At 40.4% G+C, this 17,286-nt stretch overlaps 1 protein-coding gene and 1 long non-coding RNA gene across 2 annotated transcripts in view; one reads left to right on the top strand and one right to left on the bottom strand.

Moving 5' to 3' along the window:
* Window positions 1-9,422: 9,422 nt before the first annotated feature.
* Window positions 9,423-15,163, top strand: tac1 (tachykinin precursor 1). Its single transcript, XM_020585982.1, has 5 exons — window positions 9,423-9,922; window positions 10,977-11,079; window positions 11,164-11,187; window positions 13,508-13,564; window positions 13,681-15,163. The coding sequence occupies exons 1-5, from the start codon at window positions 9,806-9,808 to the stop codon at window positions 13,725-13,727; spliced, it is 348 nt and encodes a 115-aa protein (XP_020441638.1). The 5' UTR covers window positions 9,423-9,805; the 3' UTR covers window positions 13,728-15,163.
* The window catches only part of LOC109951464 (uncharacterized), a 25,292-nt gene continuing 21,789 nt past the window's right edge, over window positions 13,784-17,286 (bottom strand). The window contains exon 2 of the long non-coding RNA XR_002273604.1: window positions 13,784-16,651. This is a non-coding gene — a long non-coding RNA (uncharacterized LOC109951464). The remainder of the gene's footprint in view (window positions 16,652-17,286) is intronic.

Below are 17,286 nucleotides of genomic sequence, written 5' to 3'. Positions count from 1 at the left end.
ATTTTATTTTAATCCACAGTTACTCAAGTACATTTTCTCCTAAATATAGCAGAAATTAGAGGAGCTACACCACAATACACTAACAGAGTACACTACAAACACTGTACTGCCAGGACTGGTCTAAGGCTTCCTGGGACCTAGAGTCTCTTCCGTCCTCTGTTCTCTATGTTCTTCATGTTATAGTTCATGACATACAAAACAGAACTACTAAAATGATTCCACTGTAACCAGAGATGTCTGTTATTGTAACAGTAACACCTCATTTAATTTTATTATATCATGAAAATAAAATTAGACCTCATTAAAGAAAACTTTCATTTTTGGGGGGGTGGTGGTGTTTCACTTTATAATATATAACAAAAAACTAGCCAAATGTTTTGTCACAGTGCTAAAAATGCAGTAATCTGAGCATAAAATTGTGAAATATTGTAATTCAATCACCTTTCAAATTTGTTTTGCCCATTTTGTGACTGCCAGCTCATTCAGACCAGAGCAACCAGTCACACAACTGGCTCTGCCCTGTTGTTTGGACTGGCACACAAACACTCTGTGGTGTAAAATGACAGTGAAATAAGACGGTCATGGGGAAAAAGTGGTACAAAAGAAGCACATACTTTGGATGAAGACATTTTGAAATGAAAACCAAAATAGTATAACTTTTAAATTAAAGAAAAATCATAGTTTGGTCTCAATAGATTCATAATGCCTTATTTACTGAATGTAGTGGTTCTCCATGAATGAATAATGAAAAAAATGACAAGCTCTTCAGGTTGCTATGACTGCACCAGAAGGTCCAGCTGTTCAGACTCCTCTCTGTATGCAGGCTCTGCACCACCTCGAGACTTTGACTGAGGAGCCCCCAGCTGCTCTCATCAGTGTACATGCAGATGAGCCCTGGAGAAAGCACACATTCCTGGTGTGTGCAAGTACTGTGCAGGTGTCGGGTGCATGTGTCTCCAGCTTCGCCTGCTGCTTCCTGTCTGTCAGAAATTTGATGCGTTCTGAGACGATGATATTAATTACTGAGCCACTGAGAAATGTAGCATTGCACATTGGTAATCTGCTTGTTTGGGGATGTCTTGGAGACTATCCAGAGAAAACTCCCACGCACACAGGGAGAACATGCAAACTCCACAGAGAAAGGCTCCAGTTGGCTGATCACTTCTCATCCAGAACCTTCTTGCTGCAAGGCAACAACAAAACCCTGAGCTCAAGGTGGTAGCTTTTTATGGTGCTATGACTAATGCATGATGAAGTTGGCTCCCCCTGCTAGTGAAGACCATTAGATGTGATTAAAAAGAAGGACAAAGCTGCTAAGTGGACCTTGAGTTAGGCTTTTCTTATACTTTTTCAGTTTTGTTGAGTTCAGTATAGCAGCAGCACCAGCTTGACGATGTGTTGGAACACAGTGTATGACCAAGCTGGAGGTACACCCCAGGCTGGAATAAACCCTCCCTCTGAAGGTGATGATGACAGAAAGGCATTGGTTCAACTGCATGGTCACATGTTATTTGGTCTGCACTTTAACTGTATTGCAATGTGCAGTATCATTATTACAGTTTCAACCCAGAAACATCGGTATGATCCTTCAAAAACACCATCAATGAATTGGTCATATACACTCAGATTTGCAGATTGGATTGTTTATTGCGCATTAAGCCAGAGTGCAGAGAATGCTAGAATGCAACAGGCAGATCACAGTAGTAAAATGTGCAGACCAATAAATCCAGTGAGATCAGTTTATCACTCAGCTTTATACTTACCAAGCACTTACTTTACAGATCCCATTTAATCCAAGATAATGGAACGACAGACTATAAAGTTTTATTAATGCACAGGCTGTGCACTGTGTTGAGCTACAGTGGTCAGCGGGACAAACCCAGAAGCATCTCTCTGGTCTGGAGTCATCACACATGAAGAGAAGTACAGGAGCAGGAGGTGTGAGGCTCATGTTGAACCGGTTCATGCTGTAAGGCGTGGCCCTGAAGAGCCGTCAGTGAGAGCTGACGTGTCCCATCTGGGACCACCTTGATTAACATTCTTCTGAAGTGAGCCTTCAATGCAGTCACCCTTTAACAACTTGTGATGCATTCTTTTAAAATCCCCAGGGGCCTTACGTGTCTGTCCATCACAGCAGGGTAGATGGGTGATGTAACTACTGTGGCAAACTGGATTCCATCGTGACTCATTCTTGTAGCATCTAAGAAAATTGAAGTGTTCTCACAACCTTGAAATTGTATTTTGTGTCCTGTGTAATTATTGTGTGCGTCCTCGCTTGTGAACTGTCTACTTTTATTCCCCTGCTGGTGCATTCATCCCACTGTTCCAAAGGTGTACTTGACATTTAGTGGGTGACAATAGCTGACTGAAGTTGGCCATGTGAAGTACAGATAACAGTTGTTCATTGATTTGCTCAAACGCCTCTCACACTGGCAGCAAAGCTCATGGTGCTCCTGAGTGCTTGATGGCCATGCGCAGCCACTTGACTTTGCATCGCTTCACTCTCATAACAAAAGTGACTTGTGGGAGTTTTTTTGGCTGTTTAGGGACAATATTACATTGCAGCTAAATCATCTGCTAATGTGTGTGGAAAGTTGTGAATCTGAATGAGTAGGAAACTTCTCCCCAGCTGATCTTTCAAAATAGTGCATCTACCCTAAATTCCACACAGTGTGACGGCAACTTCCCAATCTCTGTTGTTCCTGTTTTAAAATGTTAAAACTACATTTTTCATGTTTTCAAACTTTAAAGTCTAAAAGTATCATTTTAAAAGTTAAAGTCTATAAAGAACAGATTTGAACTGGCTGCCTTGCTCTAGAGGATTTCCAGGCCTGGGAGGAGACCCTGTGTCTGACCCAGAACACACTGGAGGGATTACATTTTATCTGGTCTGGGAAAGCCTTGGGATCCCCAGGGCAGAGATGAAGGACGTGGCAGGGGAGACACATGTCTGGACTGTGACCCACACCTAGATAAGTGATGGAAAATTTATGGATGGGTTTAAATATGTGCCAAGATCCACCAACATAGTTGAAGCTTTTAAAAAGTGGCTCCAGCTGATGGAAAAAGAAACTAGTTCAGTTCTCTTTTTGGCACCTCTAAGATCTGTCAAGAAGTGTGGGACTATTTTGTGCCATCAACCAAGGCTCCCCTTTAAACTCTGCACACCATCCCACAACATGTTCATGCATTATGGTTAGAATGAGATTGAACCAATTCTAGCAAAGCAGCTACATTAAGAACAAGTGAGCAGGAGCTTGTTGACACACATTCATTCATTCATTATTTTTGGACCACCATTACATGCTCATTTATAAAATATGAACTTTTTTCAGTTTTTCTCCTTTGTTCTTATCATTTGCTTTTGTAAAAACAAAAACTACAGTATAAAATTTTGAATCATGAAGTCTCATTCTAAGATATAAAGTTACCTTCTACTTGTTCTGTGCAGCAAACTTAACATGAGTGACTGTGGGGAAGTTTGTTTCCTCCTTGACTCAGACAGTCACTTATCAATATTCCTTTCACATCAACCACCGAGTATCCATTATCTAGATGGAGCCCAGGGGACCAACTCCATAACAAGGTCATAGCATCGTTCATGCAACCAAACTCTGACCGCAAAATGAAATTTAGCCACAAAGAAAAAGAGCAGGTTTTGGTAAGAATCCAAATTTCATTATTGGCTATTGTTCAAAAATGCAACCAGAAATTTCCCACTTTTTCCAAACTTTGTGAACCAGTGCAAAGTGGCTGAAACACTATTTGTGGTGATTTAAAACTATAATGCCAACTGAATTACCCACAAGGTGACAAATGAGTGGTGGAAGAACTGACAGACCGTAAAACTCAAAGTTACCTGTAAGACTGCATTGCACATACTGTAATATACCATACACACTGCGCTGTATATATTATTATTTTCTTTAGCATTCAAATGTTTTTTCATCAAAAAGGGATGTACATAAAAAAGGAATAAAAAGAAATGTATTAATATTAATTAGTGCACCTAATGCAATAATTGTGAATAAAGAAATTTTACAAATGTAATGAAAGCTAAGAATTTAATAATCTGCCAGTAATGTAATAAAAATGGTGAATGCAAAATGTAATATGCTTGTGTCAACTCATAATATAATACAGCCCCAAATCCGAACTAGTTGGGATGGTATGTAAAATCAAGATTAAAACAGTGATGTGTAAATCCTCTGTGTCCTGTGTTACATTGAAAACAACACAGCCACACATTATTTGATGTGACGCCTCATCAACTTTATTCTTTGTTCAAAGTCAACAATCGCTTCAGTTCTGATGCTGCAGCACATTCCGATAAAAGTTGGGTCACTTACACTGAAGATACCAGATGTGTTACTTTAATGTAACAGGTAGCGCATCAGTCAACAAACTGTGCCAATACAAGATTTAATTAATATTACTGATCAGACATACAGGAGCATGAACAGGAACTGAAAAGTTATAAGTATAATAACAATCTCCTCTTCTCTGTCCCAAATTACAAACACATCAAGCACAGATCTTTAGCAACAGACGCTGAACAGACTTAAATACACTGCCTGGCCACATCAGTACACCTGTACAACTGTCTGCACCTCAGTTCCACTTCCGCCTTAACATTTGTGTTTATGAAGCTCAAAATGTTTCAGTTTTTGGTGAAACTGCCATAAATGCATAAATTCTATTCTATGTCTATTATTGTGGTCAGTGTTAAAGGTGGTGTTGTACTGGACTACATGATATTCAGAGGTGTTCCTAGTATTCTGACCCTGTCATGTCTATAGCTGGGGAGGACAAATATAGAGAGACACCTCTGAATATCATATAGTCCAGTACAACATTTGTACAGTTTATGAATTTATACATATATGACAATTTCACCAAAAACCGAAACATGTTGAGCTTCATAAACGCAGGTGTTAAGATGGAAGTGTTGGACTGAAGTTGTACAGGTGGCCATAATAAAGTGTCCACAATAACAGTATGAGCTATCTGACCTTGAGCATGGTTTGTCCCTTCTTCATTCACCTTAGAAGTGAATAAAGCTGTGCCAGAAATCCTTCCTCTGCATCTGAGCATGGTAACATGAGTACTTTTGCTGCTACAGACATTCTACATTTTCATGGGAATCTAGCAGTCTTATTCTGACTGTGACACCAAGCAGTCACCAGAAACACTGTAAGTCATCTCCTGGGGACCAAGATTAATCACAGCATACCTCAGGTCAAACTGGCCAGAAACGGTCAAGATATCTGGTTCAAAGTGTTGGAGCGACAGGCCGACGTACCGCCTGCTTGTTTGATCAGTCCAGTCCAGTAAACCAGAACCATTCTCATTCTGTGCTTCTGAACCAACTCATTTCTAGCATTTCTCTGATATTTGTGTGGCGTAGTGGTTGGAGCCTTCCAAAGTAAAACACTTGAATCGCTGTTTCATGGCCACCAGCAGGACACGGACTGTGCTGGGCAACACCACAAAGTGAACATACATCATTTTATGAATGTAAAATGAAGGAGCTGTCACTGGAACTCAGTGTGCATGCTAAGCAAACATAACTGTGGCAATAATATTTTGACCTTTACGGAGCCAACTGGGGCTTTATAGCAGTTTTAGTGAGCAGTAAATCCAAGCCAATAACATTTAAGCACAGCCCTGCTGTATTCCAGAAGCATCTTTGGCCTCACTGTCGGACCACCATGTGGTGGTTTGTGTTGAAATGTAACTGGATCAAATGAAGTGGTCAGTACACAGACCTGCATGCATACGCACAAAACAGGAGTGAGAATAGATCAGGGAAGTTCTCTTAACTACAAACATGGTAAAACAATAGTTCTTGGTTTCTCTGGCGGTGAGTTCTACAAAGCTGCTGTGACTGGGTTGATGGGAACAATCAAATACAGAGAAGTAACTAAGTACATTTACTCAGGTACTGTACTTAAGTAAAATGTTGAGGTATCTGTACTTTATTTAAATATTTACATTTTCTCCTATTTCATACTTTGAGTTCACACAAATATTGTACTTTATACTTTGCTATATTTATTTGATAACTTTAGTTATTAGTTACTTTTCAGAATAAGATGTATAAAACAAAATAGAGTATAATCATAACCTACAAGCTACTCAGCAGTATGTAACATTACCACCTTTGATGTACACAATAATGCATTAATAGTTATGATCCAATAATACTTTAATGTGGAATGTGCCTGCATAGTGAGTGGTTTTACTGTTGGTACTTGAAGTATATTTTGGTACTTTTACTTAAGTAACATTCTGAATGCCTGACCTTTAATTGTAACAGAGTATTTTGCACTGTGGTACTGTTGCTTTACCTTCTTCCACCACTGACCAAATATGACCACAAGTCAGCAACAGCTGGGAGAAGGTAAGGAGACAGACACTACTGATGTAGGCTGTTGCAAGGCTTCTACAGGCGTCAGTGCTGTCCAGCCAAAAATAAGAGTTTGCTAGTTTAATTGCCATTACCTAGCTGAGTCCAGCAGTTCTTAACCCATGCAGAGTCACATAGTAAATCTGAAGGGGGGAAAGTAGAAGGAAAAACTCTGCTACACAAATTTTTATTTATATTCCATCCTCTTTTCTTTTTTAACTAAATAATGGCCAATCTGACCTTACTGTGCTGTAAACAGCTGTTTAAATGAAACCATGTGAGAACTTTAGAGGACAAATGTCTTTTTGTTGGAACAGTAACCATTTGTTTTCCAGTACAACTGTCAGACAAATGTAACAGAGTAGAAAGTACGTACAAGTCCAGTGTTGCACAAAATGTAACTACTCAAAGCTGGTGAATTAGGTACATGTACTTAATTTCCTCCCACTGCTAGTTTCTTAAACCAAGTACTGACTAAACCAAACTTTAATCATAGTGGCAACATATCAGAAAACGTGGCTCTGGAGGAATTGTTGCCACCTTTACAGCATATCTAGGTTTATACAGCGGGCCTACACTCTTGTTTTAGTTCATACAGTATGTCTATCTGGCATCAGGTTGTCGTGCTGAAGAAATAAGGGCATGACCTGTTGTGAAATGTTTGTGTGAACATGTCATCCCCACAAAGAAAAGAACCCTGTGGACTCTCAGTGAAATGATCACAGCAGTTTTAATATAAAAGCATAAAAACATGATGGCAAACTCGTACTGTATATCAAGACTCAAGTCTCATGGAGTTGGGTCTCACATTTATCATTTGAATGTCCATAAATTATTTTAACTGTAATTGCCAGACTGTAATTAAAGTTTAATTAATTACCTCTTTCTCATTTAACAATGTCACATCTGCCAAATATAGCAGTTAATCAAAAACAAAAATGAGCTTATCTTCTGTGTAAAGTTTCACCAAAGCTCACAAGATCCTTGTACTAATTTTCTTTCCATGACAGAATATTTTAATTCAAATCTTCTAGGCTCCTTTAATTGAAATATAATTGCAATGTCTGGGAGGAGCACTGTGTCGAATTCAAGCTCATGCGTTAACTACGGGCACAGTGTTGCTTTGACTCAGTCGTCTCTTGCAAGAAATGAGTTGCTTTGGATTAATTCCATGCAGAAATGAAAACAAAAGAAAAAACACCCTATGCTCTTATCAGTTAGTGCACAGTGACCTAGTCCAGATGGTTGTTTTCCCCACGCTGCAGTAACAACTGAAACACCTCAGTGTCACTGGACAGATGTCCCATTTATCTATGTCTCACTACGTAGTCTGCATATCTGTTCATCTCTGTGCCCTAACTTCACTGGTGCCCTGCTCACTTTACCACCTCCGTCTTCCTTTTCAATCATCATCCTCTGTGGTAACTCCCTCCCATGGTGCCAGCAGCTCCATCACCTCCCCCTTCCATCTGTTAATTGGATGAGCTGTCACAGTTGTGAGGATGATTAAACTCATGGAGCCCCCGTAAGATGAGCAGGGAATATTAGTGTAAACCTATCCACAGTCCCATCACCTGCACACAAGGTGCAACACATTCAATGCTTTGTGTGTCATATGAACCCCACAGCCAGCCATGGCCAGAGATCAGAAAAGGAAATATGTACTGTCCAAGTTTTGAACTCAGTGATCTTTCAGAAATGATACAACATATACTGGACATAGTGTCAAGGTCATCCTGGATCAACTGAACAGGAAAACATTTGGACACGGAGGTGCGTGGACACTGAGCTTGATGTGGCACCGCAGTCCTCCTTCTCATTCAGTCTTTGATATGAACAGTTTGTGCACAGTATTTTCCTTCGACGTGCAGGAGTATGGGGTGCCGTTTGTCAAAATAGCACTTACACTAGTTTTCTCACATTTAGCTGAATGTGACAAAGTCTAAATATAAATGTTAAATATAAATGTAAATGTAAATCTTAAATGTTAAATGTTAAATGAATCGCCAAGTGTAAAACTGAATATTTAGTAGCTCCACAGCCTTGCCCTATTACAGCGCAGCACACAGCCCCGCCCGTGATGCTGAACTCGAATCAGTGATGATGACTCAAAGACCTCAAACCCAGAGTCAGGTGTGGACGGGGCTGTGTTTGAAGTCTTTGAGTCAGCATCACTGATTCGAGTTGAGCATCATGGGCGGGGCTGTGTGCTGCGCTGTAATAGGGCAAGGCTGTGGAGCTACTAAATACTTGGCGATTCATTTAACATTTAACATTTAAGATTTACATTTACATTTATATTTAACATTTACATTTAGACTTTGTCACATTCAGCTAAATGTGAGAAAAGTAGTGTACGCGCTATTTTTCCAAACGGCGCCCCATACAGGAGTAGGCTATACATAAACAAATATATAAAGTGCTGGGTGTATAACAGGTCAGCAAACTCTATAGAAGATTGATAACAGGTATCATTTAAAAATATAAATTATTTAAGTTACAAGCAAAATTGACGTAAAGCCAAGTGCGTCATCGTGGACTTACGTGAGTTTTGCGTTACAATGCCATTGTAGACACAGGACATGTCTGCTTTGAGAAAACACTGCTTCCTCCGAGCCCAACTGTTGACGGACAACTGTGACTCAAATCAGCCAAAATATTTTCATAGACAGCCTGCACACTGTATTTTCTCTGTTTGGAAACGCAACTTTTACTTTGCCCCAAAATATACAAGACAAGTTCAAGCTAAATGTAAAGCAAGAACACATCCGTGAGCTCCCTCCACTGCTTTTCATGCCTGGGAAGTAACAGTTTATGTAAGGCCGATTCTTCCCGAGGCTACTCCATGGAGTTTTATGATGCCAGAAATGATTAGACTAACATTCTGATCCGCCTGAATGTTTAATAACAGGAGCAAGGTTATAGAGTCACACGAATCGCTGGCTATTCATGATCCAATCAGGTCACATTTAGACTAAGGTTGGCCGGTGACGCATATAATTTACAGTTCGTGATGTCAACCCCGCTTTGGTAATGTAACTACACTGAAGTAGCTTACGCTTGTGGCTGGAATCCCACTACTGTCCTGTCGTTACTAAGCAACACTGCTCAGACTACTATAAAGGAGCAAGAAGCCTTTCTGGACCCCAGGACGCACGGGAGCAGAGAAGCTGCTGCAGAGACTGGGCGCGCAGGGAGCACTGGACACAGTGGCGGGAGCCAGGCACAGCATTCTGACGCACGCACGCGGACTATTGTTGTTGTTGAGAGCTGAAGGAAGAAGCAGTGCGCACATACAATACAGCTGCGGTTCGTGCCGAAAACCTTACCAGTTTATTTTTGTTTTCAAACAGCAGTAAATCTAATTTTAGTGAGTCGATTTACAAGTTTGGCATCATGAAGTTCCTGCTTTTACCAGTTTTAGTGGCTTTTTTCGCCGTGCCCCAAGTTTTTTGCGAGGAAAACGACCCAAAAGAAGAGACCGACTACTGGACGAGCAGTAACCAAAATCAGGTAGGCTAGTCTGCAGCACAAACGTATTTCAATGCTCCACTTAATCAGTTAATGTCACTTATTTCTCATGATTAAGTTCTAGTCGAAAGCAAAAAATGTCCTCGTTGTTCTGTTGTGGATGAAAGTTGCTGCACCTCTGTGCTTTGTAGCCTAAAGAGAGCGCAGCGCCAGGATGACTGTGTTCCAACTGGATCTATTAGCGTTGTTTTAATCAGTGGTGTCAGTTAACCTACTGGGGTTAAACCCAGCTTATTAACTACACCAAAACCTTTTAAACACCTGTCTAGACCTTACAAGGGCTGTGCACCTCTGCACATAAAGTTGAGCAACAGCCTAATGATGAGATAAAGAATTAGACATGTAGGTAATAATAATATCAGCCTGTTAGAAATACGAAATCAATAAATCTATCCAGCTATCTGTCTGTCTGTTTTATATGACGTGGTTTAGTGCCTTTTAAAAGTAATTCTTTGCTCTGTCCATCTTCCATAATTTCGAACTGGACAGGACTGGTAGTACTAACTAATTAGACCTACAAGTGCATCTACTTCCTAGAAAAAGCTGAAACAATCCTACTTAAAGAAAATACGGGTTCAGCATTCAGTAACTCTCAAATGAAGATGAAGATGGCTGCAGTGCTCAGAACAGCCCGCCAGTTAGATATTAAATAAACCCAGTCGGCAGGGAGCAGAAGCCCAAACCGCCTCCATTGGTATGAAACGCACGTCCTGTGTTGAACATTACGCGCTGGAAACGAGCCACACTCCTCCGTCAGGAACTTTTACTGTAGACCGGGCCGTTCTGAAGACGAATGAGTCCCCCATATATATTATTCAAAGTTAGTGGCCCCTGAGGTAGAAATAGAAACAATTCATCAAAGCTCCTAGTTTGTACGGTGGATTTTTTTGGGAGGGCGCCCACATAATACCCTTTCTCTTTGCAGTTGCTTCTCAGTTTTGCTTGATGTGTTAAAGAGGTTTCAGCATTTTAGTGGCAGATGACCTTAGACACAGGGATTTACAATGATAAGTTCACTGAGATTTTGCCTCCTCAGGATGACTGGCTTTCCAAAGACCCATTCAGAGAAATCCTCCTGAGGATGACAAGAAAGCCTCAGCCGCATCAGTTCATCGGCCTGATGGGGAAACGCTCTGCAGGTGAGAGGCTCATTCTCAGTGACATGCAGTTTTTATTTCCATCTGTACCTGTTTTTACACCGTGTCCTATCTTTCCTCCCACAGCAAATGCACAGATCACTCGCAAAAGTAAGTCACCTGCTACATACAGTACATATTTATTATTTTAATTTTCCTCAAACCCCTAGGCTTGGATAGTTGCTTGCATGTTCATCAAAACTCCCACAATTAGGATGAAATCATTCAAATTTACTGGAAGTAGAGGAGTTCCAGCTGATGACTCCATACGTTAGGTCAATGCTTCAGATTACAGGAAACTCTTGTCCTCATGACCTCATTCCTCATCTCTGGTCGTTCTGGCTTGGTCTTTTGTCGCTGTCAGCTCTCCATGTTCGGTCTTTTGTAGGTTTTCTTATAACCTGAAAGATTTAAAAGCTCTATAATGGGTTCACGGAACTATCCTGTGCAGGGTGGTCATGTGTGTCCTCCCCCAAAAAAGAAAGTCTCACAAATATCTTATTTGGAGTTTCCATATTTTATTAGTTCTGTTTATCTGCGCTGTTTTATTTATTATAGCTTTTATTCCCCCAACAAAGGCTCCTTCAGTCCTAATTTATATTATGCTGACCTAAAAGTAGTAACATTTAAACATGTCAAGTCTAAAAAACACTGGAATTGAACTAAAATACTCATGACAGTTTTGAGTTGTAGAATATAAACTCGCATCATGTTGCTAAAATCTCCAACCTTCCAGAAAAAACATAGAACACGAGAGCAGTGTCCTCAGCTGTAACCTCTGAATTATCTGAAGGAGCGTAAACCAGTTCTGACACTGATGCTTTGTTGTTGCTTGTCCTACTCAAACTATAGGAACATTTGGACTCCTATCACCTTAACCATGAGAAGCACCATCAATTCAAATGAGCTTTTCAGTTTTCTGAGTAATTATATGCCTGACATCTGACATCATGCTAATCATGGAGCCAGCAGGTGTTGAGGAGAATGTGCACTCATCCCAGAACAGAGTACCACCAGTAAAGAAGTCTGTCATTTGGGTTCAGATGCTCAGGTCCAAAACAGAGTAGTGTAATTAACAGGAAAAAATCCTTTCATTATTTGCTCACATTATTACTAAATGAGTTGAATGTCTGTGCCAGAAAGAGTGGGCAAATTGGAGGGAGCAAACCGTTTCACAGGGTTTAATTAATAGACAGCAACCAAAGATTATTTTATGTCACTGTTTTTGCCGTTCGTTTGAACGCTGCAGCACAGCAGACGTCTGTGTGGGACAAAGAGGAAACAGATAAAGAGCGCAGAGGAAAAAGGAATGAGAAGGACAGGATTTTCTCTTTTCTCTGCCTTTTTGTTTTGTCTAAATTAGGCACCCACTCAGTAACTGCAACACAGCACAGCATAGGTAAACATCTAATTTATCCCTCTTATGCAGGCATGAATTCAAGTCACTCATCATTAGGGAGAGGGAGCGTGCTGGGATCAATACCCCAAGGACATGTGAGAGTTAAATTGGATTGTTTACGCTCGTGATGGATAGAGGGGGCTGCGTGATGTTTTCTACACTTGCACTCTTACACAGTTACTAAACATACTAAGACTGATGCAAGCACGACTACATTTTGTCACTGTCCCCAGTTCAAGGTTCCATTCTTAGTGAGAGTCAATGCAAACAGTAATGTCTGTAATGTCAGATAGTTCCTCTCTGTAGCTGTATAACCCCAAACCGATATCCCCTCCCTCCAAGCTCATGTTGCATCCACTGCAGTGATTGAGAGGGGCCCCAGTCAGCCTGTCATGCAACTGTCCATCACATTTGCATCACAGTAAACCTGTCAAACCCTAGTGCCTCTCAGAAGTTCTGTTTGGGTCTGAACAAAACTGGCTAGGTTTCACAGAACAGAGATAAGGACACAGAGATCATATCCATGGTTTTGCGTCTAGAAACGGGGGGGTTTAATGACCTGAGATGAATTTACCTTCTACAGCTCTACAGGTTATCCATGGCTGGCTTTGAAGGTTTCCTAATATTTCTTTAGTCCGCTGTTGGCCGCTGGGATTAACCTGAGGGGTTGTAAGATGTTTAACAGGGTTTTGCTATAAAGAATTACATTTGTTTTGTCATTCAGATTACCTTTATTTTGAATTACTACTCTTCAGGTGTCAGATCAATAGCGTGATGAGGACTGATCAGCCTGTGATGGCAGACAGAGCTTTGTTATTTGAGTTCACATGTGTTACACATGCACAGAAAGTTCAGAACCACTGGATGTCTTGAGTTTTAATAGTTTTAGGTAAAATAGATGAATGAGTGAATGAATAACTAAACTTAAGCTGAACTTTTGACCTTAGCTGATGCTTGTGGCATTTAAGTTGGGTTTAGTCGGCAGACGTGTTGTTCCAAGTGAACTGTTTTTAACTACAGTATTTTTTCAAGGGCATAAAGTCAACTCATTTGTTGGACTGATGGGGAAAAGGAGCCAAGAGGAGCCAGGTAAGCTACATTCAAGTCAGTTCTGTTCATACCTAGTAGTTTTTACTGTTTTTTTAATTAAAAGACTAGAGAAAGTAAAATGTGTGCTGAAGCTAACAAGCTCTGTCTCTCTGCAGAGTCCTATGACCGGAGCACAGTACAGACATACGACAAACGCCATTAAGTGGTCACTTCTTCACCTGCTTGCTTCTCGTCTGGCCAGTCTTCATCCATGGGAGGGGAACCCCACATTGGTTTGTTTTCTCAAAACTGTGTATAGCTGTTAGTCAAATAAAATGTTTGTTTCCACATTGTAGCAGCACTGTACTGTGCCAGATTCATTTGCCCAAGTGAAGGCATTGTGGGGTGAGAAGAGGGGGAATTGTGTTATTGTCAGTGTTAGTGGTTTCTGTGAGCGTTTTCTACCATCTGCCATGGCACAAAGACTAAATGTTGTTGTGGACCATCAAAGCAAGGCTGTACCCCAGGGTATGCTGAAAATTGCACTGCTAAAATCACTGTGTAGTGCTTCATAACTGATTGTGCTACAAATACAACACACTGACATGTTCTCATTTGGACATTTAAGTGACTTTAGAAGAGCTGCCATATTCTCCATCTGGTCACATAATTTGACATGACAAGACACCTGTGTGTTACCGTGCTTTGACAAATATTAAAATGATTTTCTTTACTGGTTTAATCTCAGCTTGCAATTTGCAGATTCCTTGTGATACGTCCAGTAGGTGACAAAACCATTAGTGCAGGTGATGCAAGGGTGCCGCCTGGTGGTGGACCGAGGCATGAGGAAACCAAATTTAAGTGCCAAGAGATGGATTTATTTTAGCTGCAATAAGTGTGAAACACAGACAGTTACTAGAAGGTGAGAGGCAGACAGTGGCTATGCTAGACAGAGAGTGAACCAATGTATAGAACTGAAAAGTGCCATCCAACACAAGCACCCTGCTGAAAGCTCTTTGTGAAGCTTCTAGCGTTTGATTTTGTAGTGTTCGAGTTTCAGACTACAGTGAGTGGTGCTGTACCGCAGTATGTTGTCAGGTAATATTTCTTCCACTGCCTGAAGTTTTCTCAAAGTACTATTTAAAAAATATTTGATTGTATGTAACTTTGGTAATGATACTAAGTTCCCCTAAAGAACCATGCAGTTTGGTATTAATTACAGGAAAATAGACACTTTTAGTGAGTGAGATTTGTTATTGGCTTCCAGATGAGTTTATATGAAAAAAAATTGCTCAATTTAAACCGCTGTTAATATTTACTATTCATTTATTATTTGAAATGTTATTCTTCATCTTTGCTGAGTTGTATAGTTGCTTGTCAACAGATTTCATCCTTAGCATGTGTAGCTCACCTCCTGTCCTCCGATTAAAGGCCTCAGGTTTGTGCTAGCTTAGCATTTAGAAATAACTACGAGTACCAACCGATCACTCTCTAATTTTACCTATACTGTAATTTGTTCCAAATGATATGGGTCATCTTATGACCATATCTTAGGAAATGATCTTAAAAAAGGAATTTACAGACTTGTAAAATGATATGTTACTGTAACTTTTTATCAGATATATGTTCACTGGAAATTCAATTAAAAGATCAAAGTTCTTCTGCATATTAATGTAACTGAAATCATCTAGATAGATGGCAAATCATGTATCACCACATTGTCACACACACAAATGTCAGTTTGCATAACCAGTCCCAATCCAAGATTTATTTCCAAGTGAAAAGAACCAGCAGAGATGGCATTTATCAGTGTGAAAGGATCACACATGACTCACCTCTACCCATAACAACTGTCAAGATGTCCCTCACACACATTGCATAATCTGCTAGTCAACAAGTTGGAGCATCAGCCTTTTTAATTATTAGCAGCTCTAGATAATCCATTAGTGGTAAAAGATGAACAAGTGAGGTCGGTTAGGAGAATAGACATCTAACTGGTCACTGTGTGGTTAAGCAATAGGCTGATTGCAACCATTTATCATGACGACAGTACTTTATGAGGCTACAATATCCAAGTAGTAGCAGCAGGAAATGCGGCTGAACTCAGTTCAATTTCAGAACAAATACTGTAGCCCTCAACAAGAAAATAAACGGCACCCAAACCTGTCTGGGATTAAAGGAAATGACACTGAAGCTGATAATCAGTTTTTCCCTTTGAAAATAAAAAAATTACAAACACTTCTTGACACAGCCAAAAGGCTGTTGTAACAGCACACAGACTGTCATGGCAGTGCATCACATCTCAGACTACTTCAGCTCACAGTCATGTTTTAATTGGGTCAGGTAGCTTCTGACAGCAGACCTCACAGTCACACGGCCCTGTAAGCTGCTCAGTCGAATTTAGCACTATAATATATCTAAAACCTAACTATACCCTAAAGATGACGATGTATTTGTTGTGGCAGATTATCTGTCTCAAGCAAGTTTCAAGTCTCTGCAGGTTAATTTTCATTTTGTAAAGTAATGACATTAACTGAAACCAGTGGCTGCCAGGAAGCTTGGAAACTAAGGCACGATAAATGGCATGCTTTAGAAGATGGCTAAAAAAAATCTTTAGCCATTTCTTTTGGCTACCACAAAGGTGTTTATAGTTAATATCACAAATCAATAGCACCGGTCCTTGATCAGGGCATCTTAACAATGTCTGGTATTTGCATGGCAGGTTGGAAAGTATGTTTGAGAGCAATAAAGGTAAAAAAAAAACAAAAAACTGAATATCATGTGTTTAAGTAATATTTATTTGCATTGTACATTCAATGAATAAAACATAATATTACATCAGTCTAGCTTTTATATTTGCCAGGGTTAACTGGATGTAACTATTGTGGCCCAAGGTCTTTGGTCTTCTATTTCATCTGCATGTGACTAAACAGATTTGCTTGCATTTTAATACCAGTCCTGAACTGCTCACACACCCACTGATGGGTCGGTGGCGTCGATCCAGCGGGGCATCCAGTAATGAGGGAGCCACTCTGCTTGGCCTGGGTAGTGCTTCTCAAACACTTGTCTGTAGTAGTATGCCTCTTTGGTGTGTGGAGGGTTGTGAGGGAACGTCTTGTGAGTGTTCTCCATCTGGTCGTCATTCACCTACGAGAAGACATGAGCAGGTCAGACGCTGACGAACTACAGCTTCTCTGCATCTCTACACATTGGAAAACCTGTCGAGGGAGGACTCCTCCATGTACAGTGTTTAAACACAGTCATATCTGTTGTTGTTCACATACAAATGCACATCATACACATTCAAGCAGTGACTACTGACTACAAGCATGTTTTTCCATTTCTAACTGGTAAAGTATATACTTTTCATGTCTGTGCAGATTCTCAGTCATCCAGGTCATAGTAAGCTGAAAAAACTTCAACTGGACTAGATTTCTAGGTCTGGGAGTCATCAGAACTTTAAATCACAGGGCAGAGGAAGTGCCCACAACTGCAGAAGGGGCCAAGAAGGAGAAATTACACATCCAGAAGTCCCTTAGGGCTTGTAGATACCCTAAGTGGGCCTTCACCAAAGCAAGGAAGAGGCCCAACACCAACAGGAAGAAACCAGAAACAAGAGGGGATAACACTGTCATCCCTTATATGGCTGGTTTATCAGAGAAGTTAAAAAGGATATTTCGCAACCACAATATCCCAGTTAACTTTAAACCAGGGAACACCCTGCGGCAGAGACTGGTCCACCCAAAGAACAAAACACCCAGACATAAACAGAGTGATGTGGT

This window comes from Monopterus albus, unplaced genomic scaffold (assembly GCF_001952655.1).
Source record: "Monopterus albus unplaced genomic scaffold, M_albus_1.0 scaffold390.1, whole genome shotgun sequence".
Classification (NCBI taxonomy): domain Eukaryota; kingdom Metazoa; phylum Chordata; class Actinopteri; order Synbranchiformes; family Synbranchidae; genus Monopterus; species Monopterus albus.
This window is presented reverse-complemented; position numbering and strand designations above follow the sequence as displayed.

Excerpts from the sequence above, each read along its gene's own strand:
- tac1 (XM_020585982.1), top strand. The coding sequence starts at position 9,806 with ATGAAGTTCCTGCTTTTACCAGTTTTAGTGGCTTTTTTCGCCGTGCCC. Across the intron at positions 11,080-11,163 it reads GATGGGGAAACGCTCTGCAG|CAAATGCACAGATCACTCGC; the intron begins GTGAGAGGCTCA and ends TTCCTCCCACAG. Across the intron at positions 11,188-13,507 it reads TGCACAGATCACTCGCAAAA|GGCATAAAGTCAACTCATTT; the intron begins GTAAGTCACCTG and ends TATTTTTTCAAG.